Here is a 13,383-nt window from a genome sequence, read left to right as displayed (position 1 = left end):
CACCTTCGACGTTAACGTAAGAACATGTGTTTGCGTTAAAAGTGTATCCTAAAATCCTTAGCCTATCCTTATCCTTAAAACAGTACATTAAACAAATACATGAAATTGTTGAGTTTGTGCACCAAATATAGGCTTATATTACATGTTATATTATATAGCTATACTATTTAGAGGACCCACTCTTAATTTGGTATTATCAAAACAGTAGCCAAAACAGAACAATATCAGTCCAAATCAATTATCTTGACAATAACATAGGCCTGGTAGAACAATTATAAAATCAATGAAAAATCCAGTCAGTTTATTTTGCCTATATTTCTGTTTATTTCATAGGTATCTTTATATTAATGATACACAGGCCCAATGTCATCTTTTCTTCCTCTCTGAGAACGAAACACAAAACCTAGCAAATAATTTAAAGGAGTGTTAAACATTAAAGCTCTTAAAGTTGCTTGGGCAGTGTAAAGAAAATAGCAGCAAGGAAAGGGGAAAGAAATTATATAGTAAAAGTAAAATCATATTTACAGTCACGAATACATATTGCATAGTCTGTACAAGGAATACATTATTACAGATTCTACATGTCACAGTTCAGATGGCAAAAATGTAGCATGTAAATGTATTATTTTTGTGTTCATATTCTGGTCAAGAGGAGAATCAGTTTATGGTACATACAACGCCCAGAGAAAAAGGAAAGGTTAAACGTTATTCAATATGGCTTCCAAATTGTGTTGTAGCATTTAATAGCATTCATCAAATAATACTGTGAAATGCACAATATAATAAACACAATTAAGAATCGTGATAAATTGGAAATTGTATTATTAACAGCACATGAATGATTATTCTATACAATCATATGTATCTGAACTACAAATTCCTGTCCGCAAGTTGGCTAGAGGAACATGGCGACTCATCCTGAAATACCAGCCCCAATGTTCATCTCAACATTTTATTAGCATTGGCGCTGAACTGGGCTCCTTTTCAGACAAGTAACTTGACTTTGATTTCACTCGTGATGAGAATTCACTGAGAAAAGATTAGGCCATTGACCTATGAGTCATTGACCTATATACACTGACTTATAAGCATACCCTCCCGTTCACAATAGAGGGTTTCCAGAAAAATATTGCAAACGGTCTCTACTTAATTTCTTTTCTTTCATTCTTCGATTCTGAAACCAGATTTTAACCTGTCTGTCGGTGAGATTTAGCATCCGGGATAGCTGCAGCCGTTTTTCTTTGTTGATGTAAACGTTAAAGAAGAATTCCCGCTCCAGCTCTCGAATCTGAAATTTGGTGTATGGACATCTCTTCTTCCTTGTGCGAGGTGTACCTAGAGCAATTACAAAGGAAATGCGTGATCAGACCCATGCGATCATTTGTCATTTGCTCACATATGTCCATATTATGATGGTATAGACCTGAATGCACTATTTTGATAAGCATCAATTTGATAGGCCTACCAATTCTGTCAACGTCCAACACTGCAGTAATGTGTCAGATAAGTCAGTCAAGAGTGTGTCAATGTCCCAACCGCTCAGAGCCTCAAATATAAACGACGTGTGTGTTTATACACACTGTATACAACTGTATAGCAAAAATGTATACCACCCCCATTTCCGTTAAATTCCTTTGGAACTAAACTAACAATTTAGACAATCATTTGGCGGTTGAAATGTATATGTTTATTATGTGAACTCTCTCGTAAAGCTGAGATGGGTATCGGACCTGAGCCCTGGTGGCCTCAACTACATGAAGGCAAGTAAAAGGATTAAAAACATGTCCTCTGCAATTACATCTATTGAGCATCATTACACAATTAGACTGGACGCCAATAGGCCTGTGTATGAATCGACAGAGATTCATAAAATACCTCACCCCTACGTAAACGTAACCGAATGGAGAGGGGTATTACCCCATACTGGCCTGGGCAAACTTAAACATAGTGTACGGATAATTAATTAATTAAGTAGGCTACACACTGAGAGAGCATGAATTGCACACATCTGGACACAAACACACAGCTCCACATATGGACACAAACACACACTCAATGGCTGTGTCTTCAATTGGTCTTCCTGTTGAAAATCATCAACAAATCAATAATGAGCTACTAGATAGATGGATGGATGGATGGATACATATAGACAGACAGACAGATAGACAGACAGATAGATAGATAGAGATTAATTGATTGTAGCGATTTTATAACGCCTGTCAGATGGACATTAGCCTATAGCTGATTGAGAACAGTATTTGCTTCCAAGTGTATAATAATCGCACAGCATGTCTTCTAGTAGGGGTTATAGTTTGCGTGCAAGCTGCTAAGAGAAAAATTCACAGGACGCCAAAAGCAATGTTCTGCCCAATTGGTTTTACTCTCGACAGCCCAACGAGAAAATCCCTTAAAATGGCCAACGCAAGTTCATGATCAAAGTTAGCATTTGTCACAATAGCGCGCTCTTAAAATTTCACAGACTCTAGGATAGAAGCGTCTGTGTATAACATCTCTTTTTTTCAAAGCGCTTTCCCATCGTAAAAATTCTTCTCGTTGTAAGAAAGAGCTTTGTAGGTTATAATAAAATCCTTTGAATGCTTATAAAATTCCACATAAAATCTGACCGACAAAACACCGGGGCTAGTCCCTTAACCTTTCCCCATTTACAGCTTCGGTACCTACTGGAGTGGCTGTTCTTGCTGTTGTTGCCCTCCTTGGTGGCTGGAGAAGTACATGAGCCAGAATTCCTATGTTCCTCCTCATCCTCCGGGTCCTTTTCCTGGTCTTCAGCGCCCGGTGGGGCAGCGGGCTGTTGGGACTCGGTCTCCAACTTACTCGATTCGCCCTTTTGTAAACAAGTATCTGCCTGATTGTCCGTGCCGCAGAATGCGGTCTCAAAAAAGCGGTCGAAACCTTGAGGGAGGACGTTGTTTTTACCCACGCCGGAGTAGAACCCTGTGGAAGGATGGTTGGAGCCTGGATGGTGGTGGTGGTGGTGGCTGTACACATTCTCGTTTTTCATAAGCATTTCTGTCATGGTGGAAGGCGGAAGACAGTCCCTGTGCACCAAATCCTCTCCCGAATAGCATGATGCATAATTGCTTCTGTGGTGCCATTTACTCGAAGGGTCCAAGCCATAGGAAACTTCCCGTACCGGTTGCACTTGAGACAGATTTGTGGAATATGGGTAGGTTATTTGCCGCGACGGGGCCTGTGGAAGAAACGAAGAGACGGCAGAAAATTCGGGGACATAGTAGGTGCAGCTGGGGAGGTAGATGTTTGAGGCGCAGCCTGTTCTGTCCCCAAACTCGGATGTCCGGTCTTTGCGTGCCTGGGAGCAGAAGTTGCCCAGATTCACCGAGTTAAACATCTTTCCCCCGTACTCCGTACTATAGATAGATGTTTTGGATTCGAACTGCAGAAGGGGAAAATTTGGGAAGGCGAGATGACGCGCAATCCGTCTAAGTCGCCCGAGACACGTGATCGAAAGTAGATATTGTCATATATCAATTTGGAACACTTGGTTGTGTAGGAGTGGTTCACTTAGGTAAGATCTAGGAGGTTCAAACGATTAATTTTCTAAACACCGCAGGAGCACTAAGAAAACCAGTAACAGATTCCTGTTTGTTGACTTAAGTTATTGTAATTAATTACAAATAGCCTACAAGATTGGGTGTAGGCTATACCTATGCTATTTCTGCATATGTGTATTGGCTCTGCATGTGTTATAGGCTAGGTCATAGATTATATTATAATTCGAGTTTCACAGGTAAGACTTAATTATTATTATTATTATTATTAGGCTATTATTATTATTGTTGTTGTTGTTGTTGTTTTTATTATTAGGAGTTAACACTTATCAACTATGTTAGACTGGTTGTCGTGCTAGACAGTAGAATAAAGATCATTACCTATTATTTGACTAAACACAAACAGATGTACTCAGAAAGTATACTGAGATGACTGCGAGCGAAATACGTCCTATATAATGAGACCAAGCTATCAAGACCACACTCAGAGTTCTTCTCTTTTGAAAAGTGTGTTACATATCCATATGCACCACATCGACGTCCATTTACGAACCCCCTGAATATGCCACGGATGCGAATGAATGTTTGAGATTGTTATACAATGATCTTTAGATGAGTGGTGCTTTATTCACTATGCTATAACATGTGGAGGTATTTAAATTAAACCACCAATATAATCCATTATGATTTCGATGTTCACACAGTCACATGATGTATACTAATTCCCTGCACAAAACTAAAGGCTATAGCTATATAGTCATGATGTCCATTAGGCTATATTGTCGTGTTGAGAGGCATTTCTAACATCTTCACGTAGAATAAAACGAGATAATAAAAAAATAAATGCGAACAATATGGTATGTACAATATTCATTATTTTTTTACCAAAGCACTCATCTATTCATCCCCATCCCCATTCCCTCTCTCTTGGATCAAGACGGAGTCTATGGTGGACAGCCGAACAATTCAAGACCGAAGTCCCAGTCAGGAGAGAAGATCAAAAGCAAAGTTTAACCTTGGACAACATTTCAACCATTAGGTCCTACCCATTGAGACGCACTGTAACCACAAACTAAATCATATTTTGCATTAACTTTGCATTGTCCAATTTAACAAAGTTTTAAAGGAAGTAGTCCGCTCAAAAGTAAACAATACGAAGGTTACAAACTGTTTAGTCGTTTCTCACTATTTGGATGACACATAAAATAAGAAAACAAGACAATTCTGACAGATAGCACAGTATATCCGCCATTACATATATATTCCGTTTGTAGCCTATAGGCCTATACAAATATAGCATACACATTGCTTTTTTCAAACAGGCTACCGTCATTGTAGCCTATTGATTTAGTTTATTTGCCTAGACAGGGTGCATTTAGTTATGATCTTCATTCAAGGAATTTGATAGAAATGTCAGTTTCCAGAAAATTGGATCTCATTACTGTTTTTTATTTTTTTTTATTTTTATAAACATGTATGAGTTTTAGTTGTAGCATTTGTAATTATGATATTTCAATCCTGCAATAAATATAATCTTGCCAGAAAAATGCCTGTACGTGCTCTTCCTATTTCGTAGTAAACTTTTAATAAGTCTGTTGGGGGACCAATATAGCTTTATAGGCCAATATCAATACAAAGTCAAACTAATATGAATTGTTTATAGGGTAATTATGTCCCAAATATTCAAATATTGTTCTTCAGGTGTAGGGCAATAGTGATATGGCTCAGACTCAATAACAAAAACAACAAAAATCAAGATTGACATAAGCACTGAAGTTACGTCTTTCAGTTTTCTTAGGCATAACCTATTTACGTCGTATATTTAAAATCCCAAGTCATCTGATCTTTCATCTTAACCATTTAAATAAAACTATAATTAGATGTATTTTGGAGAGAGGTAGTGGCAATGACATTAGTTTCTTTACTGCCCTCTTTCAACAGATAAAACGTTGACGTGCACGTTGACTGCATCCAAGTACAAAGAAAGCAGACAGCTGCCCAGACACAGCACTTGAATTTGACCACTAAAATCCTACGTCTACCATAAAACGCCGAATGAGTGAAGAAAAGCTAAATCCCTTTGTTCTATGGAAAACAATAAGAGAGAGGGGAAGAAAATGGTTTAAAATTAGGAAATGCACGAATAGGTTTAGGCTACATATGAAGTAGCCTAACTATGCATGTTTTCAATATGGCTGAAATATGAACAGAGAATTACGTCACACCGCAAAGTATGAAAAAGAGACCGAGGGTGTTTTAAAATCTTGCTTATATGCTACATGAGGTTGAACAAATGTAGGCGACCGTCAGAAGTGCGCATGAGAGTGTCCATCTCCACCGGTTTGTAGGCCTAATCTTTCAAAGAAAAAGATTGACGTTACATCCTTTGTCATGTTGAAGCATTCTTATGTAATTAAGTAGTCCTATGCTTATAAGCATGCATTACCTTACTTTAATCTATTTGGCACACATAAAAGGGCTATAGCACGCACGCATCACTCTTTAATGCCTGACAATGTTAGAATTAGTTTTGGTACTCTGAACGCCTACAGATATAATACATAGTCATAAAGGATTATAAGACTAGTTATGACAACATTCGATCATTTCTATTTGTGTAATGAAATGCATTATTCTCGTCTGCAGTTACAACGTTTGGCAACAAAAATACCACTAGGCTAATTGAGTCTAATTTTCCTTTTGTGCTCAGTGGACGTGTATCTCTTATGACAGTAAACTAGGGACCCATCTTAGGTCTTTGCTGAAAAACAATGTCCAAAACATTTAAATATGGACACAAAATAGCAATATAGGCTAATACTATAGCGCATTCTTGACTTAGAATGCTCTAAGGCCATTATTAAGGGGATACGGTTTGCCGCCATGTGTTTAGGCTATTCTTGTTGGATTTAAGTTCAGATCACAGTTAGCCTCTAATAGCCACTAGCATTAGGACCCTGAAGTTTGGCGAGCGTGCGCCATTTCTCGAAATAAGCAGGGTTTCCACAAATGGCTTTTTGGACTAACCAAGCCTCTGCACGCTGCGAGTATGATCACAACATTTTCAAAATACAGGTATAGCCATCAACCTTATGGCCAGAAAGGCCTTTCGATCTCGAAGAGTCGCAAAAGAAAGAGGTGTTGTAAATATTTGCCATTCTCTGCTTAAACATCACTGTAGGAGCGCACACATGTTTACGACTGCGTCTGAGGAATCCAAGTTATGTATTGCTCCATAATTACAATGGTAAATCTAAGGATAACTGTTGTTTAGAAGGGAACAGTCCAGGTGAAAAGGCAAACTCAAAACATTGCGTATAATACTTTGCCTGTTGATATGTCCAATACGTTTAGAATAAATAGCAATTGCCAGGTTCGGTCTATACATGTAGTCCATCTCTATTCATTTGCCCTCCGGCAACAGACAATGCTCTCGAGAAATGTAAGCCTATATTATATTCTACAAGTCAAAGCGTACACAGAACACCATCTTCACCATCTTGCCATGATGGTATAGCCTGCACTGTTAGCTATACTTGAGTGCTGCCTCATATTAAACCAGTCTGAAGCCAGTGCTAAATGTGGGAAGCGTGTGTAATCATATTACTGTCCCCTCATGGCCTAGATAAATTTAATTGGATGTAAGTCGGGCAGTTAAACTTGGTTGTATGAGCTGTGAACAGTTTCAAGCAACAACCAGAAAGGCCCTTGTTTAACTGAGGTCTCCATGAACGCACCTAGCGTTGAAGTCTTTTCACTGGGTTACAAGATCAGATCATATGAATGTGGTTAAATTGACTCTCCACAGTAGCCGATTTCTGTAGGCCTGTCAACTCACAATGTGAATGATACCGATCAGTCTATATGCTTATAATCACAAAGATCAGGTTTAAGAAATTGCTCTTCATTATTTGTAGCCATACCCAACATTACACAGCGAGGAACTGCTGTGACTGCAGGTTCACGAAATGTTTATTAGGTCATCTAAACGAAACAGTCCTATGTTCTCCTGCTGATATGAGGGATTCATTGTGACCAACTCTTATAACGTTCCGCGGTTCGGTCATAGTGTAAGCCGACTGATAACATTTGAATTCCACATTGGAAGACAAAATATCAAGCACGAGTCTCCGTAATTGTTTCGGGTCACACATATTTAGTCGGATATGTGTGCAAATGTCTTTTTTCGAAGCTTCATGGTAGAGAAACAACATTTGTATTGCCATATGTTTGACTCATTTGTACAATCCAATTTAAAAATGCGTATTAGAACATTACCACACAGCCTACAAAAAAATCATCAAATTAAAATAAGGGTCAAAGATTGTTTTTAAATAGACCCATCCATGTATATCAACTAATATATAAGGCAAGGATAATAACGTCTGAATAGGGAAATATGTTTATAACTCAAATTAAAGGTTCATTTGTTGGTTGTTTATCCAACCTTCCATGCACTCTTTGGGGCAAAGTTGAACATTGTTTCCTAATATTGTGTATTTTCTGCAATATTTGTTGACTTTGCTCAACTAAATATTTAACCACCAAAGCAATTGTTACTTCTTTGACACTGCCCATTTTCAACAAAATAAAGCCCTCTGTATTGCTTGTCATATATGATTGCTTTGCCTGAATGTTCAAATTAGTTGTTCAACGAAATTGAGATAGGCCTACGAGTTATTATGACAATGTGTTCATTTTTGAAATGCAAAGATAACATAGACTTAAGGTAAAGGCAGAAGTCGGACTATACATCCACGTCCCGCAGCACACTGAGAAACAAAAGATAATGTTGCATTGAGATCTTAGTCACAAGCATCGCACTCTTCCGATCATATATTACACGTTCAGCACTGAAACGCAAACGCAAACAACGTTCAAAGTAATATCCACACTGCCATATTTAACATAGTAGGCCTGGGTAAAGAGAGGGAATATATAACCTAACAACAACAACAACAACAACAACAACAACAACTGAGGTCTCCATGAACGCACAGACTATACTGTATTTTCACTAGCTTTATATAGCCTATATGTATTTCTTACCAAATAATCTGGTTTTACAGGCTCAAAACACGGTTCAGTCGATTCTTCCATAAAGCATAAAGTCAACTGATGTTATGTGCATATTAATTGCAAATTAAAACACATGGGACCATAGCGAGACGTTTGTGTTTGTTCTCCTCACTGTGTGAATGAATTCACGATTGTTTTATGCACTTGCCGTGTTGAGGACTCGGAAACCATATAAGGTACATACTAACTTGACCTTCAATGTGTGCGCTCCTCCCGCCCCATGCACGTACATCAGTACAGAAGAGGGGGCTCGGAGAAGCACAACCCCGCAACCAAGGACGAGCAACCAAATGTGCAACCAAATGTGTACACAAATACACTATATGGATTGACTGATTGAACAACGGCCGTGGTAGAAGATGACAAAATAATCCAGTAACTAATTGAAAATGGAAACGAATAGGCCTAGTGCTATAGTGTAAGTTCAATAATCACATTGTTTAGTTCGTCTGCACTCAAATATTTAGACAGCTTAGAAGCTTTGAATATATTCTTGTAAAAGTAATGTGGGCAACATACCAATAAAAATGGCTTAGACACATTTTCAGTATGTGTTCATAGTGTTTACCATACCCTCTGTATTGCCATTATTAGTCTAGCTATAGAATAAAGCAATGATAAAATGTGAATTTGAATAATAATTATGAGGACAGGACAAGTATGATAATAAGGCTGCCCACTGCTGAAGTCAGATGTTCTTCTTTAGTTAAGCCACATATACAACTAATGCATTGTGTACGACTGTCTGATCACATTTTCAATGCATTTACAAACATTTAAAAAGTGAAGCCAACCATCGTTATGAACTCCTTCCTAGATCAATAACATTGATGCCTGATGCCAGCAACTATGGAATTAGAACTTGATAGTCTCTGTCTCTCTTTGTCTTAAATGTTATGCAATTTAATATTATTTTATCACACACACACACACACACACACACACACACACACACACACACACGCACGCACGCACGCACGCACGCACACACACACACACACACACACACACACACGCACACACACACACACACACACACACACACACACACACACACACACACACACACACACTCACAAATTCTTTATTTGGGTTCAGAGTAAAGCATTAGATCAATACAATCAAACAACAACTGACACAGATCTTGCAAGCTGCTTTTGTCAGGGGTGGTATGTAAGCCATACTGCCAGATAATGTCCAAGACTACCAAATATCAATATTCCTTGACAACTGAACACATACACACGCAAGCACGCGCACACACACACACACACACACACACACACACACACACACACACACACACACACACACACACACACACACTCAGTTTGTTAGGAATAGCACAGCTCTCCCTTTCCATTTTTCTAACCAGCTCTGTGCCATAAAAGAAAGGGTGGCTCGGGGCTTAGACCACATGGCACACAAGTTCTCTGTGAAGGGCACGGTGTAGCTCATTGACCTTTGGGACGCGGAGACAAGCCACCATAAACAGATTTAGCCCGTCTCAAAGTCAAAAGTCCTACCCATTTTAAAGATCAACATATGAAGCCAACGGAGAACGTCATTTATATGCTACAAGAAGTACAAAAATGCGGCCTGAGATTAATCCTATAATGACATAATCCAAACATATTTTGGGAGGGAGTCCTCATGGGTGGCACAATTTAATTGCTAGAGTACTAGGGTCTCAGACCCACAAGTTTAAGAAATAACATTACGAGGCCGATAATATTACCGGTGGGGGGAAATGCCATTGTAGCACAAAGAACTCTGATATTTGCTGTTTATTGTTTAAATAATTTGGTAAACTGTAAGTAATTTAACAGAATGTTCAACAGGATATTCTTTAACATCGCGTTTCATAACATAGGCCTACAACAATGCCATAGGTAAGGTTATGAAACGACCATACACATAGGCTACATATAACTTTGAGCAGACAGCAACGTGCTTTTTTGTTTCTTGGAAATTAAACCAAAAAAATGTATATAATGTCTATGTGCGTGACTCATTATGTGGATGCAATGGTGCAAGATGTAGGCCTGCCCATATCATTACTTCCTCCAAGTAATAGGTATTCTTTCACTCAAGTTGTTGCAACAAGGAACGTCAGGTCGACACAAGAACAGTCAAATTGCATAGAACTTAAGGGCGCTATTCAAAATAGTTGTTATTGCATTTTGATAATCAGACTGTTTCAGATTGTTTGGTAATTCGGAATATCAATCAACTAATCCATATCATGCGACAGATGCGATAGTGGTCCATCTGCGTTTTCGTTTCTCTCTCCCCCTATTTTTTTTTTTTTTTTCGTAGACTACAAAGCCCAACTAACCGAGCACTGTTGCTAGAAACCAGCGCAAGTTGGTGCATGGTGTAACACATCTCTGGGCGGTCAATGTCTTTATTGAAGCGGTTGCTATTGAATTAATAGGCGTAAATAATGAGAAAGAGGGCGCCTAAAATAAAGGTCAATATTGTTACGTTTTTCTTCAGTTCAAAGTCCACAACGTGATGATGGATCTGATTGAATATGAACCTCACACCGTTTGTACCTCCTGTTTAGCAGAACTGTATTACTAATTACTTTAACTTAGTTGCCATATGATTTATGGGCAAAAGGAATACATATGATCCAGGCCTATGTGTTTTGATCATACACAATTAACACAGACCATGGTTGGTGCCATGAGTCGGTCGCCGGAGCCGGCCGTTCACAGTTCACTGAAATAGCAACAACTGATCTCAACAGAAAAAATACATACACATAACTCTTACAAGCCTTTTTCAAGACTACATTCTGTGGCCGAGATAGTAATGTTCAGGGTTATTGATAGAATCTACAGGCCTAATCATATGTCCTTCACGTGCGTCTTAGTTTTTTTAGAACGGATAATATAGGTTTAACACACTTGATAGCCTGAACACTTGTAGCTACTTGTAAAGATAGCCTACATCAACTTTAAAACATTTTTAAAAATGATTTTGCGGACTGCAGTTGTCCCAAGTGTACTACCCAAGATAAATGTTAGAAAGCAGTCAATATATTTCAAAAACATCCAGCAAGGTATGGATTCCTAATGATTGCTAAGACTTAGCATATTCCTGCTTGAAAGAGCTATTGCGTGTTTTTTGGCAGCAGCGACATTGATTACGAACTTCTAATCTGTAAGGTCTGTTTATATGAGTAGGCAACTCATCTTAATAGCGATTAGGAAAACAAAACAAATTAAATGTAAATAGAAGGCGAGAAGGTAAGACCAATAATCATTTCAAATATTCTGTTTATTAGAAACCTTACTCATACATAGATACATTCATAACATTATCATTTTTTATACAAGACAACGTTTTAAGCAACCCTTACAGCGCAAAAAAGGGAATGCGATATTGTATAGGACGAAATAAGATAATAACATAAAACACTAATACATTGAGAGAGCTTATCCTGAAATAGGATGTAAGAAGTATATTATATTATATAATTTCATATAACCATATTTGGCTACACGATATCATAGTTTAATATGGGCTGACCCCTTACAACCGCAATTGGAATGCGACATTAGGACGAATTTGCAACAATAACACTATTACATTGAGATAGAGTATCCTGAAACAGAATGTAAATAGTATCATATTTATAATTTACATACTTTTACAATGAGATACATGGTATGATACAAAAAGGGATACCAAATGATACAAAGGCGTGTAGCAAAAACACAGCACATACCTTTACAGCACCTCCGACTGAATAATAATAATAATAATAATAATATTAATAATAATAACAATAATAACAATAACAACAATAATTATTATACTACTAATAATAATAATAATCATCATCATAATAAAAACAATAATCATAATAATAGACTAAATAAAACGCATACGCCTGTATGCATTGTAAATATAGCCTATTGAATTCATGTTTAGGCTATCTGACTTATTATGCGACATTCTTAGAATTATTTAGTCGTTTATACCGGCTAGTTGTGATCAAAAAAGTGAAACGGTACAGAAAAATCATTCACTGCAAACCATTGCTTATAATTCACATCACTAACATGCTGCAAGTACATTTCACTGCTATAGCCTATCATACATTAAATATAATACAGCGGGTTCCCCAGATGTTAAAGGTGCACACTAACGGTTTCTAATACAATTTTTCATTCCAGTAGACCTAATTTACAGTCACCATTTAAGTAGCTTGTTTCAACGATGCCTTTTTTAATGTGCACTTTTTCAGTGGCAACTTTATCCTCAAAAGGCTTATCAGGTAGCCTATAAAAGAGCTTATCGACTGCGATGGATGCATTTACAAAGAACACATCCTCGCGTATTATTGCAATATGGGTCTCCAGCAACTATTTTGTGAAATCATTCTCGGTTAGCACAACTCTGTGGATCTGTGTGTGTGTGTGTGATAGGAGCACGAAACCGTGTTTGAACGCCAATGTGTAATATACAGCACATCTAAACTAACCTCAATGTTCTCAGAGGGGGTGGCTCAGAGGGGGTGGCTCAGGGGAGGGGGAGGGGGCGATAAAAGATGAAAATATCTCTAAAAAGTTGTCAGCACATGAACATATTCATGGCAAATCATATTTCAATGCGCAGCTATAATTAAGTTGGCATTGATATTGAGGTTTAGTTGTTCCTTTCCTCAGATCTTGAAGTCTGATTTAGTGCCCATGACCGTGAACGTGCCCAAAACACGTGGCGAGGCATATACGGAAAAGAGATAAGGGTAATGTTCCGC

At 38.0% G+C, this 13,383-nt stretch overlaps 1 protein-coding gene across 1 annotated transcript; it reads right to left on the bottom strand.

Moving 5' to 3' along the window:
- Positions 1 to 1,102: 1,102 nt before the first annotated feature.
- hoxc11a (homeobox C11a) lies at positions 1,103 to 3,503 on the bottom strand (the record flags this gene model as incomplete). Its single annotated transcript, XM_080533270.1, is given in 4 exon segments — positions 1,103 to 1,335; positions 2,683 to 3,399; positions 3,402 to 3,476; positions 3,479 to 3,503. Coding segments are annotated over 4 exon segments (1,050 nt in total).
- Positions 3,504 to 13,383: the final 9,880 nt, after the last annotated feature.

The sequence above is a fragment of the Nansenia antarctica genome, assembly GCF_963989245.1.
Source record: "Nansenia antarctica genome assembly, chromosome: 6".
NCBI lineage: Eukaryota > Metazoa > Chordata > Actinopteri > Argentiniformes > Microstomatidae > Nansenia > Nansenia antarctica.
The sequence above is the reverse complement of the archived record's forward strand: the minus strand, read 5'-3'. Positions and strand labels throughout refer to the sequence as shown.